Source organism: Colletotrichum aenigma (assembly GCF_013390185.1).
Source record: "Colletotrichum aenigma strain Cg56 chromosome Unknown KSG_Cg56_contig02, whole genome shotgun sequence".
NCBI classification, from domain to species: Eukaryota; Fungi; Ascomycota; class Sordariomycetes; order Glomerellales; family Glomerellaceae; genus Colletotrichum; species Colletotrichum aenigma.
The window spans coordinates 5908443-5925286 of record NW_023500908.1 but is presented as its reverse complement, the minus strand read 5'-3'; the positions used below and the strand labels follow the sequence as shown (position 1 = coordinate 5925286).

The following is a 16844-nucleotide window of genomic DNA, read 5'->3' as shown; positions in this document are numbered from 1 at the left end:
TACGCACTGCTGCAATAGGCCATGACATATGGCACAGACCATGCCCTCTGCGGAATCGCTATCACAGGCATCCTCGAATGGGATCTCTGCGCAGTGTGACTTCACATTGTGGTCAGCATTAAAGCGTGATGATCGCAACTTTGCAGCCGTGATGGCATGCGTGATAGGATCGTCGTCGCCGTTCCCCTAGGCTGATGGGACGTTGACTTGGAGTTTGCCCGTTGAGCTGCGCTGTTGCGAACCAGAAAACCTTGGGAAAACGTCCGCGTCGCTTGCAGCGGGAATAATGTCTCTTTGCGAGTCATCGAAGCGAAAACAAACTTTGTCCGAGCGATGCTTGACCCGAGTCCCGATTGAGCGTTCTCGACACCCTCCAGCTGGATGGCCAGAGGAAATCGAAACAATTTGGGCGAATCAGCGGCGTCGAGCGCGAACGCTAGTCTCGGCGGGTGGTATCTCTCTCGGGGGACAGCCGATGGACGTTTGATAGATATCCGGAGATGGATAAGTTCGTGAAGGCTGGTGTTGGTGGAAGCTTCTTTGATTCAATGATGACGTTTGCCGAAGCAAGACTGGCTGGCTGGATCGCCGGGTCGCCCGGTGGTCTGGCTTCTTGGGAACAGTTATCAATGTCTCGGAGGCGGTGGCAGTGGTGATGAAGCCGGTGGTGGAGTAGTGGTTATCCGGAGTGGGAGCGGACATCTCGCTTGGTCTGTGCTCAAGCGAGACATGTGCACGTGACACCGTATGGGCCGGGGATCTGCCGGGTCCCGGCGTGTTGACGGTCGCGCGGCGAGACGCGTCTGTAGTCTGATAGCCGGCACGCTTCCCTTACGACCAACTCATTTGCTTGACGTCTCCTATGACCGCTCTACACGATGAACTCGTCGAGTTCGGCCCCCGGCCCGGCTGAATCCATCCTGGCCACGCTCAACACTGCACAATGCCGAGCTGTCACGTCCAAGGCTGCGACGGTAGCCATCCTGGCAGGGCCAGGCAGTGGCAAGACGCACACGCTCACTTCACGTGTCGTATGGCTCGTTGACAATGTTGGATACGCGCCATCAGAGATCATTGTGGCCACATTTACAGTCAAGGCCGCCAGGGAGATGAAGGAACGCATTGGCAAGGCACTGGGAGGTGACCGCGAGAAGCGAATCGTTCTGGGCACATTTCACAGCATTGCTCGTCGGTACTTGGCTGCATACGGCAAGCGGATCGGGCTTGACGAAAAGTTTGGCATCGCAGACGACTCAGACTCGAGGGCCATCATCCAGAGGATATGCAAACGCTTCCAGCTAGGAGTGGATCCCCCGGCGGCGAGGTCCTGGATCAGCAAGAAAAAGGCCAAGGGTGACGTCCAAAGCCCTCCCAAAGGAAAGGCCTCTAAGCCGGAAAGCCCCGATCTGGAGACCTGCTATCGAGAGTACCAAAACCACTTGGAGCGGTCAAATCTCTTGGACTACGACGATCTCCTGACCAAGTGCGTGGAGCTGTTGCGCAAGCATCCTTCCTGCGTCGCCAACGTGCAGGCTGTGCTCATTGACGAGTACCAAGACACCAACGGCATTCAGTACGAGCTCATGAAGCTGTTTGCACAGGCCCGTGAGAGAATCACCATCGTGGGTGACCCGGACCAGAGCATCTACGGCTGGCGATCAGCCGAGATCAAGAACCTCTACCGCCTTTTGAGGGACTACCCGAAGACAGATGAAATCTCCCTGGAAGAGAACTACCGATCCTCGCAGGCCATTCTGGATGTATCCCTCAAGATTATTCAACAGGACAAGCGGCGATACCAGAAAGTGCTGTTACCAATCCACAACAAAGGGACACGTCCGGTTTTGCGCCGACTGAAATCCTCCGCCGTCGAGGCCGAATGGATGGTCTCGGAGATTAAGCGAATGCTCTTGATGGCAGGCAAGATGTTGAATTACGACGACGTGGCGATTCTGCTGCGATCCGCCTCGCTCTCCAGACATATCGAATCAGCTCTGGGCAAAGCAGGCCTGGCTTACCGCATGGTTGGTGGATTCAAGTTCTACGACCGCGCAGAAGTCAAGGTGATTCTTGATTACCTGCGCGTCATTTACCAGCCGGACAACAACGACGCCGTTGCGCGCATCATCAACGTGCCCCGTCGCGGTATCGGCGACGCCACCATCAAGTCGCTTCTCGAAGAGGCAGAGAGCGCCAAGCTTAGTGTCTGGTCTCTGCTGAACAAGCACTGCCGAGGAGACCGGACTGCCAAGACCAACATCAAGAAGGCCATGGAGCAGAAAATCAGCGGCGAACTGATTCGGATAATCTCGGGCATTAGGAGGAAAATCGAGGAGCCCCCGACAGGAAGCCCCTATTACCATCTCGTGGACATGATCGAGAGCCTCCTGAACCAGCTCAACTTCCAAAAGTACCTCCAGGAGAACTACCCGGAAGACCACGAGGCACGGTGGGCCAACGTTCAAGAGTTCATCAGCTTAGCTGGCGACTTCATGCGGGATCTGAGTGCCACGGCGGATGAGGATCGCCTCCCAGAGGTCGATGGGGTCCAGCAGGTCCAAGAGAACGACGCTCTCGGCCGGTTTCTGGCAAACGTCTCCCTGGCATCAGACGCGCAAAAGGGTGATACCGAAGGCAAGCCTCTGGTGACCATCTCGACGATTCACGCAGCCAAGGGACTCGAGTGGCCGGTCGTCTTCGTCCCGGCGGTGTACAACGGGTCCATCCCGCATGCGCGGTCTGAAGACATGGACGAAGAACGCCGGCTTCTGTATGTGGCCATGACGCGAGCCAAGTCTCTGCTCTACCTCAGCTGTCCCATGTACAGTTCGTCAAACGGAGGCAACGGGGGCGAGCGCACCGAGCTGTCCAAGTTCATCCCTTCGGAGATCCATCCGTACTTTAGGAAGCGCGGCCCGTCGTTTGAACCTGGTGTGCTACAAGAGGTTGGCCGGATTCTCGGGCGAGAGTCCGAGGTCCCCTCGCAGAACAAGGTCTTTAGCGAGATGCCGCTGATGGAAAGACCGGAAGATAACCTGTACCCGGAGAACCCAGAGGATGCGTTTGGAGATGGGGGCAACGACAGGAATCGTCAATGGCAGCGGCGCGCTAGGCCGCGGATGGCGTTGGCTTCAGAGGAAGATGCCCAGGCAGCTCCATCATGGCATACCTCTGGAACGGCCACGACAATGGATGCGGCATCAAGCTTTACCATGTCGTCCCTTCCCGGCTTCACAACCGCGACCGCGGCTCAGTCGGCGATACAGGCTGCCGCGAAAGAAATGGCAGCGTCAGTCCAAGGCCCAGACCGTCGCCAGGCGCCGCAAAAGTTGACAGGCCCCAGGAGAGGGACAACTAAGCGCCCGGCCGATCAGCAGAGCCTCCTGGGATTCGTCAAGCGATCGAGGTCCGACATGTCAGACACTAGCAGCATGCCCGCCCCTCCTCCGCGGCATCCTCTCCAGGAGATGCCTGAGCTGCCTAATCTGCACCGAGGGCAGATCCCCACACCGGCCATCGAGCCTGGTCTTGCTGGCCACAAGTTAGGCGCCAGGATGCTCTCCAAGCCGTCGAAACCAGCCTTGGACGGCGATGCAGGGCCAAAGAAACATTACGCAAACTTCTCGAGCTCGCCACCGAGACCAGAGAAGGAAAACGAAGACAAAGATGTGCCGCCGGCCATACGAGAGCGCCCGGCGAGCTGTTTGCACGCTACGACAACGACGAACGGATTTGGGGGTTTTAAGAGACCCGCGGCGTTGAAGAAGGAAGGGGGGATTGCACCCATAGACCGGCTGCGAAAGCCGTTCAAGCCGCTTACGATTAAGAAATGAGGGGCGTTCACGTTGCATTGGATTGGCGTTGCTGTGCGGATAGATTATGGCTCACGGGCAGTTGTAGAACATGTTGCACCAGGCGCGAAATATGAATCACCTATTGAACCAAGAATGTCATCTTCCAAGCAGGTTTGATTGGCGAATGAATGATCTGACCCGATGCACTCCGATGGGTCAGATCCCGGGCTCAGCCGGTCTTGGTGGCGCCTTCACGCCTTACCATGCCGTTTAAGGATGACGCCTGACGCATCCTTCGTAATTTTCGTAGCAGAGACGCTCGGGTCGTAATTAGCGACGAGAAAGATAAATACGACGGAGTCGGGGCGATGTCAATGACCAAGAGATCAGAATAAATCCTACTCGATATTCACACTCTTCAAACAAGATCAGTAATTACTGTACCCGAAAAAAAGACTCCAAAATGTCTCCAATGGCCGCGCGCATCACCAACACGGCCCTCCGCGGTCCACTCCGGGCGCCGTACTCCGCGTTCTCCACCACCGCCCGATCCCGAGCCGGAGCAGGGAAGAGCACCAACGGCAGCAAGCCAGACGACGTCGAGATTTCGGCGTTCAACCTCCGACATATCACATCGAGCCCCAGGGCGAGGTTCTGGTTAATCTCGGGCTTCTGTGTGCTTGCGTCGATTGAGGGTTACGGGTGGTACAACTTTGGGCCGAAGATCTTGGGATGGGAGAAGGGGGAGGAGGAGGTTGAGAGTAAATAGGTGGATCATGTCAAGCCGTCTCATTTGGACGCGGTTCGGGTGTAGCGTTGTTGGTTCGAGACTTTGTAACTTCACTCTTTTGAGTTCTCGCGGCTGGCTTATTCACCAGTCTAATCACTACTCTTCAATACGTTCTTAGTTTTGGCATCTCTGTAATGCATTCATATGCCTGGCACAAGACTTTGCCACTAATTCCGCTCCGCTCACTTACCCGTCCACGTGTTGGCATCGAAAATAGTACAAAAGGTGCGGACGTGTACCCGAATGGACAAGGCTTTATAATTGAAGACCTTGAAGGGCACTCATACACTTGGCGAAATGGGAAACTCAAATCACGAAATGATAGCCTTGACCACGGGATCATGGGCAACTTTCTTTAGTTGATGACACGTTGGAAGAAGATTTACTACAGGATATAAAATAAACCTCACAGTGACTGTTGGTTTGATCGCATCATCCACAAACCTCTCCAACTTCAACCTCACCTCATTTTACGCTATCAAACACATCATGGACTCCGTACCGGAAAAGCAACCACTGCATGATGAATCTACAGCAGATTTTGACAACATCTACGACGCCGAGAAGAATGTTGTGAAAATAGGCCGTGACCTTCCGGCTTTCCAACGATTCCTCTTAAAACACAAGACTTTCATCATACGGCATACTCGTCTATGGCAGACTCGACTACATTTGCCGCACCTTTTCGACGAGGACATGTGCGACGAGTGCTTTTATCCCATCATCCTTTCGATTATCTCAGGCTCCATCTTGGTCACTATGTCCGCACTCTTACTTTTGGTGGTTTTTTTATTTCCCCACCAAGTTCCGGAGGATCGTTTCTTGACGGCTGTTGTCATCAGTTGCATTCCAGCATTCTTTTCTTTGGAGTGCTGGTTTTATCTGGCCTTTGGACCAAGTCAATCTCAACCGCGAACGAGGGCAGAGACCGCAGAGTGGTCACTGGACTTTACCTGGTTGGATGAACGAGCTTTTCACCGGACACTTGGGTGATTTGGGGTTTTGGACCAACAACCCCTCAAACGGACATCACCTGTCCGGACGGTGGTTACAATAGACAGAGGAAGAACGTAAATGACGGAGTGGTTCACAAATTATGCGACAGAGCCCTCTCATGTGTAAATTGATGGAAAGCAACGGCCAGTTTAGTAGTTCACCAGTTTAGTGGTTTAGAGACAGATTTCAATTCACGGATATTCTGTCTGCTAAATGGCCAATCTTTTGAACTCCCAGATGAGAGTGTCGAAAGACCTGGCTCCGTCTCTGAGAGCGACTTAAGTTGGGGCTTTGATCACGAACATGTTGTCACCAGCGTTATCTTGATATTGCCATTGAACCTGCGACAGCTTATGTCCTAACTTCTGTGGATTTCTGATGATGCCACCCGTCGTGTGAAATGATGCCAACTTTCAGTCTCAAGGTTCATCGCAAAGGTGGCAGAACAACAATAGACAGCAATGGGAGGCTCAGAGGGGCACTTACAAGAACCTTGGTTGCGAGGCGAAGTAGAAGACTCAATGTATCGACCCTCTCATACAACGGCACGTAGGGAAAAAATTCAAACCAAAACACGTTCAAAAATCTGGACACATTACCCAAGTTCAACTTCAACTCCTACACCTCATGTTGCCAATGAGGCAGAAGCAAAGACAAACACGCCTTCCGCATTCGGCAGGTGCTTCTTCCCCCACGTGACTTGTTTCGTGACGACATTGACATCCGGGCCGAGTGGCTGGGGCCCAGCCCGCCAATGGAACGTTGAGCTGGAGGTCTCCACTCCTCCTGCACGCCTGTGGCAGGTGCGTGTGGGCGTCGGTGCGGATGACGCAGGGCGGCACGCGGGCGGTACCTGGGTGTCGCAAGTGCCTGGGCTGACTACCAGACCACCGCTAACGTGCCGGAGCTCCCACGAAGCTTGTTGGCGTCGTACACCTCACCTCCGACACATCACCATCGCCGTCGCCATACCTCTGGCCTTTCCATCGTCGTCTTTTCTCTGGGTTCTGCCATATCTCCTCATTTCACATTTCCCGCCTATTCCACCAGATAGTCACCGATAACAGCCCAATACAGCCGCTGCGCGGCAACACTCGCGATGACCCTGTGGAAGCTCTTCGGAGCCGGCGGGCTGCTGATCGCCGGCATGAACGGCGCGGCAGCAGAGCCATTTACACCGAAACACGAAGCCGGACGATGTGCGATTCGAGGCCACTGCGGTTCCAAGAGCTTCTTTGGCAAGCAGCTGCCCTGTGTTGACAACGGGCCTGCCGAGGACCCGGACGAGAAGCTGCGACAGCAGATCGTCGACCTCTGCGGAGAGAAATGGAAATCGGGACCTGTGTGTTGCGATGCTGACCAGGTGAGCACACTCAATGAGCCGTTTGAAGCATTGTCTAACCCGCGCAGGTGAAAGCGCTCGCGTCCGAGCTCGGCACCCCGAACCAGATCGTGTCCTCCTGCCCGGCCTGCAAGGACAACTTCTTCAACCTGTTCTGCACCTTTACGTGCTCTCCGGATCAGTCGCTCTTCCTCAATGTCACAAAGACGATGGAAAAGAACAAAAAGGAGATGGTCACCGAGCTGGACCAGCTGATCTCCGAGGAATACGGAACGGGCTTCTACGACAGCTGCAAGGAGGTCAAGTTCGGGCCGTCCAATTCCAAGGCCATGGACTTTATCGGAGGCGGCGCCAAGAACTACTCGCAGCTGCTCAAGTTTTTGGGAGACGAGAAAATCATTGGATCGCCGTTCCAGATCAACTTCCCGACCTCCTACACCGAGCCCGAAATGTCGCCCAGAGAGATGACGCCCAAGAAGTGCAACGACGAGGACCCCAACTACCGCTGTGCATGCGTCGACTGCCCGTCCGTGTGTCCGGAGCTCCCTGCCGTTAAGAGGCCCGGCGAATGCCACGTCGGTCTTCTGCCCTGTCTCTCGTTCGCCGCCATCTTCACCTACAGCATCCTGCTCTTCTCCGCGATTGCCGCCGTCGTTGGACACGTCTACTGGAGACGCCGTGCCAGGAGGGAGAGTGAGCGTCTGAGACTTCTGCAAGATGCCTCTCCCAGCGACGACGAAGACGAGGGCGACTTGGTCCAAAACGGTGCCATGTTTGACCGTCCCCAGCGCTACTACAAGATCAACACGTGGTGCGACGCGGCCTTCAGCAAGCTCGGACATGCAGCGGCAAGATACCCGGGCATCACCATTGGTGTGTCGCTGATCTTCGTCATCATTTTCAGCGCTGGCTGGGTCCGGTTTGACCTTGAAAAAGACCCCGCACGTCTCTGGGTTAGCCCGACCTCCCCTGCCGCGCAGGAGAAGGCGTTCTTTGATGAAAAGTTTGGCCCCTTCTACCGCGCCGAGAAGGTATTCCTGGTCAACGACCGGGACGGCCCGGCTCCCGTCCTCAGCTACGACACGCTGATCTGGTGGATGGACGTCGAGAAGAGCGTCAAGCAGCTGAAGGGTGCCAAGTATGGCGCCACCCTCAACGACATTTGCTTGAAGCCTACCGGCTCTGCCTGTGTCGTCCAGTCTGTCGCCGCCTACTTTGAGAACGAGCCGGCGCTCGTGGGCCGTGACTCCTGGCAAGACCAGCTCCGACGGTGCGCCAAGTCTCCCGTCGAGTGCCGCCCTGACTTTGGCCAGCCAATCGAGCCGAACATGATTCTCGGAGGCTACGACGAAGACCCGGCCAAGGCCACCGCCATCACGGTCAACTGGGTCGTCAGCAACGCAGCCGAGGGAAGCCCTGCCGTCGAGCGCGCCATGGACTGGGAGAATGCTCTCAGAGACCGTCTTCTCATCGCCCAAGAAGAGGCCAAGGAGCGCGGACTTCGCCTGTCCTTCTCTACGGAGGTCAGCTTGGAGCAGGAGCTCAACAAGTCCACCAACACCGATGCCAAGATCGTCATCATCAGCTACATCATCATGTTCCTGTACGCCTCTCTCGCTCTGGGATCCACCACTCTGTCGATCAAAGACATGATGAGAAACCCCGCCGTCGCGCTGGTGCAGTCCAAGTTCAGCCTCGGTGTTGTGGGTATTCTCATCGTCCTCATGTCCATCAGCGCATCAATCGGTATCTTCTCCTGGGCCGGTCTCAAGGCCACCCTCATTATTGCCGAGGTTATCCCCTTCATCGTCCTCGCCGTGGGTGTCGACAACATCTTTTTGATTGTGCACGAGTTTGAGCGAGTCAACGTCAGCCACCCCGACGAGATGGTCGAGGAGAGAATCGCCAAAGCACTTGGCCGCATGGGCCCGTCCATTCTATTCTCCGCCCTGACCGAGACTGTTGCTTTCGCTCTCGGAACCTTTGTCGGCATGCCCGCTGTCCGCAACTTTGCCGCTTACGCCGCGGGTGCCGTCTTCATCAACGCCATCCTGCAGATCACCCTGTTCGTGTCCGTTCTGGCCATGAACCAGATCCGCGTCGAGGACCACCGCGCCGACTGCATCCCCTGCCTCCAGGTCAAGGCTGCCCGTGTCCACCTCAGCGGCAGCAACGGAAACGCCAATGCCAGATTCTACGAGGTGCCCGAAGAGAGCCTGCTCCAGCAGTTCATCCGCCGCACGTATGCCCCGGCCATCCTCACTCGACAGGCCAAGGCTGCCATCATCGCCGTCTTCCTTGGTATCTTTGCCGCCGGCATTGCTTTGATCCCTGAAGTCAAGCTTGGTCTCGACCAGCGTGTCGCCATCCCCGACGGGTCCTACCTCATCCCGTACTTCAACGACCTGTACGAGTACATGGAAACGGGCCCTCCTGTCTACTTTGTCACCCGAGAGTTCAACGCCACTGAGCGCAGCCACCAGCGGGAGATTTGCGCCAGATTCACCACCTGCGACCAGTTCTCCCTGACCAACATCCTCGAGGGTGAGCGCAAGAGACCCGAGGTGTCCTTCATCTCTTCGCCCACGGCCAGCTGGATTGACGACTACTTCCTCTGGCTGAACCCGGACCTCGGCGACTCGTGCTGCGTCGAGAACGGCAAGGCCTGCTTCGCCGACCGCAACCCGCCGTGGAACATCACCCTGTCCGGCATGCCGCAAGACGGCGAGTTCGTCCACTACCTCGAAAAGTTCCTCACGTCTCCCACCAACGACGACTGCCCTCTGGGCGGCCAGGCCTCCTACGGCCAGGCTGTGGTGATTGACTCCGAGAGGGACACCATCCCTGCCAGTCACTTCCGAACGATGCACACACCTCTGCGTAGCCAGGACGACTTCATCAACGCCATGTCGGCCGCTCGCAGGATTGCATCTGATATCACGCGATCCACCGGCGTCGACGTCTTCCCTTACAGTCTCTTCTACATCTTCTTTGACCAGTACGCCAGCATCGTCTCGTTGACTGGCGCCCTCCTCGGATCTGCGGTGGGCATCATCTTCATCATCTCGGCAATCATGCTGGGCTCTCTGCTCACCGCCCTGGTCGTAACGGTCACGGTCTGCATGACGGTCGTGGACATTATCGGTGCCATGGCGGTCTTTGGCGTTTCGCTTAACGCCGTATCCCTGGTCAACCTCATCATCTGCGTGGGCATTGGCGTGGAGTTCTGCGCCCACATCGCCAGGGCCTTCATGTTCCCGTCCCGCACCGTCATGGAGCGAGCCAAGAACCGCTTCCGCGGACGTGACGCGCGTGCCTGGACGGCCTTGGTCAACGTCGGCAGCTCCGTCTTCTCGGGCATCACCGTCACCAAGCTCCTCGGAGTCTGCGTGCTCGCCTTTACGAGATCCAAGATCTTTGAGATCTACTACTTCCGTGTCTGGCTCGCCCTGGTCGTCTTTGCAGGCACCCACGCCCTCATCTTCCTCCCAGTCGCCCTCAGCTTGTTCGGCGGCGAGGGATACGTCGACCCCGAGAGTGAGGGCGGCATCGAGGAGGACCTGGCCAGCCGCAGATACCGGGCGTTGGTGCCGGATGAGGACACCGACTCTGACGATGATTACTAGATACGAATTTGTTGTAATTGTAGTTTTGTGTGAATAAAAATTGTAGTCTGTTTCATTCAATCTAGTCGTTTCTTCCTCTTGATACATACACGTCCGTCCCATCATCACTTACACGACAACATCCACAGTATCTGGAGATTCCACAGAATCGCGATGCGAGTCATAGCGGGGCGCAAGGGAGAGAGGATGGCGCCAGCAAGGAGCGGCCGCAGATCAGGTTAGGCATGGAACACTCAGGCGCCGTCTCTCTGGATTTCTCCGATGAAGAGTTCTGGGTCGGGCACCCTGGGCTACGATGCAGGTCAGTTGGTTGCGACAGTCCGACTGAGGCGGGCCAACGGTGAGGTGCCACATCGCGGCGGAGTGTGACAACGCATCGGCGATTGGGCGGCTTGGGCTCGGTGGACAGGCGGGCGGTGGAGTGGTTCATGTGTCTTTTGCTGTCACGCAGGATCTTGGATGCGAAACATGTTCATGGTGACATCAACTCGACGCCCAGCAAGGTTCTTTTTAAAGGTGAGGCGGAGGAGGACCCCTGATCGGTGCTTTTTGCGCGACGGAAGCCAGCAGACCCATGCCGGGAAATGGACGACGATGGAATGAGGCTGATTCCAACTCACAACTTTTTTTTACGATTGATTTCGAATCTCTCAATTCGACAGCGCACAATGGGAACAAAACATGTGCTTCCATCCGATGGTGGATGAGGGAATATCAGATGAAAGCGCGGGGGTTCTCGAGCTACCTGAGGACAATTTCCCGTGTAGATTGGACCGGTCGCTCGTGCCCCTTTGCGACTCGTAATCTGGTCGTTTTTCCTTTTCCGCAGGGGAGTTGACACGAGCCAAAGAGGCAAAGACAGGCGTTCGCGGGGCCGCACGTGAGTTGCTAATCATGTTTATTAGTTCAGGGGTTCAGGAGGGCTCGTTGATAGCTCCGGGTGGCTTGCCGCCGGACAGCAGCGTCTTCACAGGTGACAGCGACCGCTAGAAGGGCATCCGAGTTCGGGGGCATGCATCATGGCGACAAGGCAGAAAGAGAGACGTCCGGTCTGATATTCGGTGGCCAGTTACATCGGCGTTGGGCAGTCGTCAATGCCATACCTGTGTCGATCCCGCGAGCGTCTGGCAATGGCTAATTGAAACGGCCAGTCGCAGGTGCATAAAGGTGCTGGAACAGGCGCTTCCCAGGCCGAGATGAAGACGATGGGGACCTGGAGGTTTGGAACGTGGAGGTGGTGGTGTTGGGAGACGCTGGTGGAGGCGAGGCGACCTCAACCTAGGTACCTCCCGAGTACCGAGAGACAATGCGGTACGTACCGCGAAAGCGAAAGCCAATTGGCGTCCAATGTCGCGTCAAATGACAAGCCTGAGATGGACCCACTGCCCGAGCTCCTGAGCGCTGGAGCGAGTGCCGCTGTCAGCACCGTCCGCTGGCTGTTTGTTTGACACCTTATCGCTGGGCTGTCAGGGGCTGCCGGGCCTGTACCTGACTATTTGTGCTGTACTGGCTACCACCTGAGGTCAGGTAAACCACTGTGAGACATCATTGATAATCAATCGAGAAACAGCAACTTGGGCATGAAATCAGAGAAGAGATACAACCGTCTACAGTGCTCATGCACCTCGTAGAAACGGCCGACCGCCCCGTCTCCTCTGCAGTGCTCCACCCCACCTCTGCTGCGCAGCGTGCAGACCCCGGCTTCGTTGCCGCTGGTGGCCGTCCCTACAGGCGGCTTCGCTTAATCTGGGCGCTGCTCTCGTCGGGTGCCAGTGCTGCAAGGGCCGCCTAATGCCAGTTCACCCGCACCTTTAGTGCAGTGCCCGCCGTGCCCGCCGTGCCCGCCGTGTTTTGCGCCTGTCCCCTGTGTGCTGCCGCCCATCCCATGCACCACCCATCACCTTATCCAAAGGGGAGAACTGGGGGACCTTCCAATGTGGATGTGGACGTGTCCAGGCCAGAGCGACTCCATCCACGCCGCCAGCATCGAAACAACTTTTTTATATCCTCGCCGTTGCCTTACCTAATAAGACACCTTACACCTCTTCCTCCCTCCATCCCGCACCTCCCATTCCAATTCCTTTCTGCTCAGCTTCGCCACTGACCAGAGCTTCGAAGCTTGTAGACAGAACGACCCTCTGCGCCGTTCCCCGTACCTTTCTTTGCTCCTTTTGTGTTGTTTTCCTTGTCTCGTTGTGTGTCGCCGTACCTGAACCGCGAATCAACGCCCAGCTGCGAGGAAAAGAAAAGGAGAAGGCCTCATTGTCAGACGTCGCGAGGTGAGTTCCATTCCAATCCGTCCTTGTCGAGCCCAATTGCCCTCCTTGAGGGGTCAGTGCAGCTTGCCATGAGCTGCTCCCACCAAGACATGCCGTGTCTCCCACCCTCTCCACCTGTGTCTATCAATTCCTGCAGCTACCCGCGCCCGCGCTCTATTTCCTGAACTCCTGACTGACCCGACTCGCGCCGACAGAATTGCCCAACGACACACACATCTTTTGCTGTGCCACGATCTCCAGCCATGTCCGACGCCGATAGCTTCGAGGTCGTCCAGCACGACGATGCGCCCAAGGCCGCGCCCCGCTCCCCGAGCACAAAGTCGACCGCCTCGGCCGCTTCCTCCCTGAAGAAGCCTGCCTCGAGCTCGGGAACGACGGCCACCGCTCGTCGTCCTGCTGCGTCTGCGTCGAGCACCGCGAAGCCCGCCGGCACTTCCTCGACCACCCGCGTGGCAGGCGGCCTCAGCAAGCCTCCCACCCGTCCTCCCGGTAGCAGCACGAGCGCGACGAGCAGCGCCACCCGCAAGGTCCCCAGCAGCACGTCGTCCACCGCCACTCACCGCTCGCGGCCCAGCGTGTCTGCCTCTGAGGACGAGACCAAGAGGACGGTCCGCCGCACCTCGGCCGTCCCCAGCAGCGCCGGCTCGCCGAGCAAGGAGAAGAGGACGTCGACCACGACCACCGGCGCCGCCACTGCTGCCGCCAGAAAACCCGCCAGCTCCGTGAGCAGCTCGTCCGCCCCGAGGACCTCGACGGCTTCGCGACAGTCCATCAGCTCCGCCCCGCGCCCCTCTTCGACGACCTCCCGATCCGCCGCCACCGGCACCGGCGCCGTCGCCGAGGCCAAGAAGCGCCTCTCGACCGCTGCCGGCACGACCTCCTCTGCCACGCGAACCTCGCGACCGTCGATCCGACCCGACTCGTCCGGCGCGTCCGAGGCCTTGACCAAGGAGATTGAGCAGCTCAAGGCGCAGCTCACCGACAAGGAGTCGCAGCTGGCCGAAAAGGAGACCCAGCTCACCGAGCTCAAGGCGCAGGTAGAGCAGTCGCAGTCGCGGATGGCCCAGATGGGCGAGGCCACGTCCCAGGAGGCCGCCCAGGTCCAGAGTGCCGTGAATGACATTCAAAAGGCCCACCAGGACCAGGTGGCGGAGTTGCAAGCTAAGCAGGCCGAGCTCGAGACCCAGGTTGATGACGCCAACGAACATCTTGTCGCCACGGATGCTGACTTGGAGAAACAGCAAAGCGAGTACAAGGAGGCGATTGCCGCCAAGGAAGCCGCCGAAACTGAGCTCGCCTCGCTGAAGCAGTCCCTCGAGACTCTCCAGGCCGAGCACGAGGAGAAGCTGAAGCAGAGCGAGTCCGACCTCAACAAGGCCATGGAGGAGCACGCCAGCAAGCTCGAGGAGCTGCAGAGCTCCCTGACCGACCAGCACAAGGCCGCCATCGAGGCCCTCGAAGCCAAGCACGCCGAGCAGCTCGACCAGGGCAAGTCTGACTCCGCCAGCCACGAGGAGGCCCTCGCGAACATGAAGTCGAGCCACGAGAGCGCCATCGCCGAGCTGCAGAAGAAGATTGACGACCTCACGTCTTCTCAGAACGACCTCGAGGTCGCACACGAGACCAAGGTCAGCGCCGAGCTCGAGGCCCACAAGACGAAGCTCGCCGCCGTCGAGGCCGAGGTTGCCGAGCTCAAGAGCAAGCTCGAGGCTGCCGAGCAGACCGCTGAGCAGGCCAAGGCCGATCTGGATGCGAAGATTGCCGAGCTGGCCGCCGCGCAGGCCCTCGTTGCTGAGGTCGAGTCCAAGCTTGCCGTCGCCCAGGCCGATCTCGCGACGGCCCAGGAGGAGGCTCTCGAGTTCAAGAAGCAGATTGACAGCATCAAGGAGGAGATTGCCGCCAAGGACGAGGCCCTCGAGCAGGCCAAGGCGGAGCACGCTGCCCACGTCCAGAAGCACGACGAGGCGCTCAAGCAGGTCTCTGCCGACTACGAGGAGGAGATTGAGTCGCTCAAGGGCGACGCCTTCTTCAAGCGCAAGTTCCTGGATCTCGAGACCAAGCACAACGAGCTCGAGGCTCAGCACACTGAGCTGACCACAAAGCACGGCGACCTCGAGTCGAAGCACACTGAGCTCACCACACAACACGGCGACCTCACCAAGGCCCAGGCCGACAGCAGCGAGAGCCACACCCAGGCCCTCGAGGCGGCCAAGGCCGAGCTCGCCGCCGCCGTTGCCGCTCTGGAGGCGCGAGAGGCCGAGCACCAAAAGGCCCTGGATGCCCTCCGCGCCAGCCACGCCGAGGAGCTCGAGGGCGCCAAGAGCGGCGCTTCCGCCGAAAAGGACGCGCAGCTCGCCGAGCTCCAGAGCCTGAAGGACAGCCACGCGAAGCAGCTCGAGATTCTCAAGAGCGACAGCGAGTCCAGCCTGGCCAAGGAGATTGAGGCGCTCAAGGCGTCGCACGCTGACATTGTCGAGGCGCTCAAGGCGGAGACCACTGGCGAGAAGGAGAAGCTGCTGGCCGAGATTGCCAGCGAGAAGGAGAAGGCCCTCGCCCTGACCGAGAGCGCTGGTGACAAGGAGAAGCTGATTGCTGCGCACAAAGAAGAGCTCGCGTCCACCACCGAGAAGCTGCGCGCCGCCCATGAGGCCGAGCTCGCCGAGGCCCGCGAGAAGATCATCGCCGCCCACCAGGCCGAACTCGCCGACGCCAGGGAGAAGCTGCTCGCCGCTCACCAGGCTGAGCTGGCCTCTGCCAAGCAGGCCGGCAGCGCGCAGTCCGAGGAGCTGTCTACGCTGAAGCTCCAGCTTGAGGAGGCTCTGACGAGAATCAGGGAGACCGAGACGTCGAGCGCCGCCGCCCTCGCCGAGGCCAAGCGAAACCTCGACGACACGCACTCCGCCGAAGTCGAGAAGCTGATCACGATGCACGCCGAGCAGCTCGATGCGCTGAAGCAGCAGTCCGCCTCTGGCGCGCAGATGGAGCTCGAGGAGCTGAAGCAGGCCCACGCCAAGGTTGTTGCTGAGCTGACGAACCAGTACGAGAACAAGAGCGAGGCTCTCGCCGAGGAGATTGCCAAGCAAAAGGCGCAGGCGTCCGAGCTCGAGGCTGCCCTCAAGGCGGTCAAGGAGTCCGTCGCCAAAGCCGAGGCCGAGAAGGCCCAGGTCGAGCAAGAGAACGGTGAGCTCGGTCAGATGTTTGCGCAAGAGAAGATGGCTCGCGCTGAGGCCGAGGCAGCCCTGGACGCGGTCAAGAACAAGTCGCCGACGCCCCCGGACACCACCGAGCGGGACCAGCTCCGCGAGCAGCTCGCCAACGTCAAGAAGGGTCTCGAGGACGAGCTCCACGTCGTCCAGACCAGCCTGGCCGCGGCCAAGCAGGAGGTCGCGGACGTCAAGGAGGACCTCATCCTCGCCGAGAAGGAGCTCGAAGCTTCCAAGCTCGAGGCCGACAAGCAGCTCAAGACGTACAAGGCGGACTACGAGGAGCTCAACGACACAATGACCAAGATTGTGGAGGAGGAGCAGGCTAAGCGCCGGAACCTGGAGGAGCAGATTGACGGTCTGAAGAAGACGCTGACGGACAAGGAGAAGGGCGTCGAGGAGCTGCAGGCGCAGCTCAAGGTGAAGGACGCCGAGATTGCGGAGGCCAAGGTGCGTTCATCACTGTCACTTTGCTACACATCACTAACAATCACAGGCCAACGCGGCCGTCGCGAAGCCCAAGGGACTCGCGGCCAGCAGATACGCCGACGGCGACGACGAGGCCAACGGCGCGAACCAGCCCGAAGGTGAGGAAGAAGACCATTCCTCCGAGGCACTTGCTGTGGTGGGATCGCCCCCTGCTTGATGCTCCCCGTCTACGCTGGTGATGCAGTCGCTAACAGTCCGCAGTTGCAACGAGCTAGAGTCAACGCCAACCAGATCCACGCAATGGACCGCGACATGCAGGAGAAGAACCTGGCCATGCTCGAGTCCATCACGGACTTCCAGCAGTCGCCGCGGGCCGACAACTGAG

At 58.4% G+C, this 16844-nt stretch overlaps 4 protein-coding genes across 4 annotated transcripts; all 4 read left to right on the top strand.

Moving 5' to 3' along the window:
* Positions 1-878: 878 nt before the first annotated feature.
* On the top strand, positions 879-3833 carry srs2 (ATP-dependent DNA helicase srs2; the record flags this gene model as incomplete). The annotated part of the gene is made up of 1 exon (XM_037318870.1): positions 879-3833. The coding sequence occupies one exon, from the start codon at positions 879-881 to the stop codon at positions 3831-3833; it is 2955 nt and encodes a 984-aa protein (XP_037182917.1).
* A 424-nt stretch (positions 3834-4257) lies between these two features.
* Positions 4258-4563, top strand: CGCA056_v003612 (uncharacterized protein; the record flags this gene model as incomplete). The annotated part of the gene is made up of 1 exon (XM_037318869.1): positions 4258-4563. The coding sequence occupies one exon, from the start codon at positions 4258-4260 to the stop codon at positions 4561-4563; it is 306 nt and encodes a 101-aa protein (XP_037182918.1).
* Positions 4564-6679: 2116 nt separating this feature from the next.
* On the top strand, positions 6680-10548 carry NCR1 (NPC intracellular cholesterol transporter 1-related protein 1; the record flags this gene model as incomplete). Its single annotated transcript, XM_037318868.1, has 2 exons — positions 6680-6943; positions 6991-10548. The coding sequence occupies 2 exons, from the start codon at positions 6680-6682 to the stop codon at positions 10546-10548; spliced, it is 3822 nt and encodes a 1273-aa protein (XP_037182919.1).
* A 2521-nt stretch (positions 10549-13069) lies between these two features.
* Positions 13070-16843, top strand: CGCA056_v003610 (uncharacterized protein; the record flags this gene model as incomplete). Its single annotated transcript, XM_037318867.1, has 3 exons — positions 13070-16480; positions 16527-16655; positions 16721-16843. The coding sequence occupies 3 exons, from the start codon at positions 13070-13072 to the stop codon at positions 16841-16843; spliced, it is 3663 nt and encodes a 1220-aa protein (XP_037182920.1).
* Between the last annotated feature and the right edge of the window lies 1 nt (position 16844).